The 3,584-nt window shown below is 41.0% G+C and overlaps 1 protein-coding gene across 1 annotated transcript in view; it reads left to right on the forward strand.

Moving 5' to 3' along the window:
- The first annotated feature begins 1,168 nt into the window (after positions 1-1,168).
- The window catches only part of map1lc3b (microtubule-associated protein 1 light chain 3 beta), an 8,149-nt gene continuing 5,733 nt past the window's right edge, over positions 1,169-3,584 (forward strand). The window contains exon 1 of the mRNA XM_054620110.1: positions 1,169-1,437. Within this exon, the coding sequence (XP_054476085.1) occupies positions 1,398-1,437 (40 nt within the window). The 5' untranslated portion in view covers positions 1,169-1,397. The remainder of the gene's footprint in view (positions 1,438-3,584) is intronic.

Consider the following 3,584-nt stretch of genomic DNA (forward strand, 5'->3'; position numbering starts at 1 on the left):
AAAGACAGATCCTGGTCAAAGATAACTCCAAGGTTCTTAACGGTAGTGCTGGATGCTAGAGCAATGCCATCTAGAGAAACTATATCGTTAGATAATTGAATTCGAAGGTGATCTGGACCTAATAGGATAACTTCTGTTTTTTCAGAGTTTAACATTAAAAAGTTACAGGTCATCCAGGTTTTTATGTCCGTAAGACATGCTTGAAGTTTAGAGAACTGGTTAGTTTCGTCTGGCTTAATTGATAGATATAACTGGGTATCATCTGCATAACAATGAAAGTTTACTGAGTGTTTTCTGATAATATTCCCCAAGGGAAGCATATATAAGGTAAATAAAATAGGTCCAAGAACAGACCCCTGTGGAACTCCGTGACTAACCCTGGTTTTCATCGAGCTTTCATTGTTTACATATACAAACTGAGATCGGTCTGATAAATACGACTTAAACCAGCTAAGTGCGATTCCTTTAATGCCTATTAGATGCTCCAATCTCTGTAATAGGATTTGGTGATCAATGGTATCAAATGCAGCACTAAGGTCTAGCAATACAAGTACAGAGACAAGTCCTTTGTCTGAAGCTATTAGAAGGTCATTGGTAATTTTCACCAGTGCCGTCTCTGTGCTATGATTCACTCTAAATCCTGACTGAAAGTCCTCAAATAAACTATTGTTATGCATAAAGTCACAGAGCTGATTTGCTACTGCTTTCTCAAGGATCTTAGAGAGGAACGGAAGGTTAGATATAGGTCTATAGTTAGCCAACACCTCTGGATCTAGAGTAGGTTTCTTAAGAAGAGGTTTAATTACAGCTAGTTTGAAGGCCTGTGGTACATGGCCCGTCAGTAAAGACAGATATTTCAATGGTGGTGCACTATTTGTCTTTTTTTTGTTAAGCGACAACTAAAGGATTTTACTTAAATTGAATTTGGCTGAGATTTCATTTTTTATTCATATTAATATTATTGTTTAGTGTTGTATTTTGATGCTACGGCGACATCATTTTTTTTACTTTCATGCAAATAACGCCTCCTTGAATTGAATTGAATTGAAATTAATTGAGAGAGGGAGACAGACAGAGAGAGAGACACAGAGAGAGAGAGAGAGAGAGAGAGAGAGAGAGAGAGAGAGAGAGGGAGGCGCATGACGTCAGAGGTCAGCTGACAGGTTTGTTTTGCTTGCTCGAGCTCGTTCTGATAACAACACAGCAAAAGGAAGGAAGCAGCGACATCAAGCCACCTCTAAACTAGCGCCCTTCACTTTGTATTTTACCAACAAGCTGCCAGCACAGAAACCACGGACACTTTTATAAATTCGTTTTTAGCTTTTTATATTTTTGCTTTGATACAGCTGCTACCTCCGTTTCCCGTCTACTCTCCAACTGGTTGACTTTGACGCAATATGCCTTCGGAGAAAACCTTCAAACAAAGAAGGACATTCGGTAGGTGATAGCGCAACTTGTTTTGCCTTTTAACACACAACCCCTCAGATCTGTGTCTTCAAGGTAAATGCTCCATGTTTGCAGTTGTCGTCACATTGTTTTATCTGAACTGTACGAGGCTGAATTACATCATCGATGCAACGTTAGACAGCTCAGTTAGTTATTATCCCCTAGGCCAGTATTAGCGTTCATTTTCAGTGAGCTAGTCCAGTTTACAGTTTGTTTAACACACAGGGGGAGGGCAATCAGAAAACCTAACCTCATGCGGAGCTCTGTGCTTTTGTCAACTTCTCTAAGATAAGACATAATAGTTATAACAACAATACCACAGGTATACATACATACGTGTTTAAATATAGAATATTCTAGATGGCATGAGGGCGAGTGGCTGCAGGCCTGTCTCTCCCCCTGAGCGAGTCTGTGTGTGTTTATTTGCATCAGAGCTGCGGGAGAAAAACAAAGTGGTGTCGAAACGCAGGGCAGAGAGAAAAAAACGGGAGCTGCAGGATTGGGGGATGGGACAGTCTGTGGAGGAGAAGAGGGGAGCTTAAAAGAGGAGAAGGGATCAAATGATAGTGCGGAGTTCAGCTTTTGTTTCTGTTTTGTTCGAGGGTACAGGCCGCAGCCCCGATGCGGATTTTAGTTTCAGTTATGTTTCTCTCTGGTGTTTTTATTTTCCACAAATACATTGTAACTTAGTTCATCCACTTGCCTTTCTGTGCTAGTCTATAATTTAGTACACAAGAGAATATAAGAGTAATTCTATAAATTGGCCTAGGCTTGACTTTTTGTCAATGTGTATATATATATATATATACACATTTGACAAAGGTGGAGACCGTCGGCCTCAGCACTGGAAATATAATTCCCAGTATGACTAAAAGGAACCAACTTCCTGCTAAACATCACGTCATTGGTCCGAATTTGCACAACAAGGGCACGTGAGGGCCAGCCAGCGAAGAGAAACATCGAGTCACGGGCAGACAGCTATCTGTGTTATGGCCGTCACGTGACTTTATGTATATATAACACACACACACACACATGCTGTGTGTCTTAGAGGTTGTATTAGTGGTGTTCACAGTGTGATAGTGTTCACCAGCTGGTAGTCATCATTATTTTGTCCGTCTGCCTCTGCCTGTATATTATCTGGGCCGTCATCAAGCAAGAAAATACACTTTTAATGTTTCCCAGTGTTCATAACATGTGTCGCTACACACTGGGAGTGACGTGTGAAACAGTTCAAGTTGCGTATCTGTATAACAGGTCATAGGATGACTCAGGGATCAACAGGGAAATCATCCAGTTGTGTCAGACGGTACTGACTGATTCCCAAATTATGACATATGACTGAAATGAGTGAAAAACCCCTACAGGCTTTTAGACCGACTGCTTCCCAATTGGGGTTATTTTTTTCCTCTTTTGTTTGATGGAAAACAGATGATTCAGTAGAGACACACTAAAACGCACACACAGCTTCCCTGTTCCTGGGCGGTGAACTCAGCCTACATTTCCTCTATTTTAGCACGGAAATTGCAGACTCCGCAAGATAAACATTTGTCAGTCGATTTAATTAGACATCCAAACAATTTTTTAGTGGCATGTCACAAGACTGGAAACCAATAACCTCAAAGCATCAACTGACTCTGACAGCTGCCAGGGCCTTGTGTGCGCAAAGGACCTCCTTAATTTCATTTTTTACTCTTCCTACCAAAGGTTTCATTGTAACTCAACCTGATGGAGACGATCATTATGTTGAGATGTTTTTTTCCCCCCTCCCATGCTCAAGTTTGTTGACAGATTCCATTTTGTTAGTACAAAGTGCAGTACGCCCAAGGTGTTATCTGCAGCCATTTATTTTGGCCCAGTTACAAATCGGGTAGAATGGGGTTAAACCTCAGAAAGGAGGGGCCTGCTCTGACATATGTCATCAACGACTAAGTGATCCATCCAATCAGCAGCTGACCTTGTGAGTTATCACCGTGGAGAGAAAACTTAGTGTTGTCCCATCTACATCTGAGATTCCTACACTTGAATAGGATTTTAAGGATTTGCAGCCTATAGCGAGGTCATTTAGTGAATATGTAATGTTAGCATTGCATCAGGGCTTCTAGGTACATCCTAGATAGAAAAAAAGAAACAAAAAT

Source organism: Anoplopoma fimbria, chromosome 19 (genome assembly GCF_027596085.1).
Source record: "Anoplopoma fimbria isolate UVic2021 breed Golden Eagle Sablefish chromosome 19, Afim_UVic_2022, whole genome shotgun sequence".
Taxonomy (NCBI): domain Eukaryota; kingdom Metazoa; phylum Chordata; class Actinopteri; order Perciformes; family Anoplopomatidae; genus Anoplopoma; species Anoplopoma fimbria.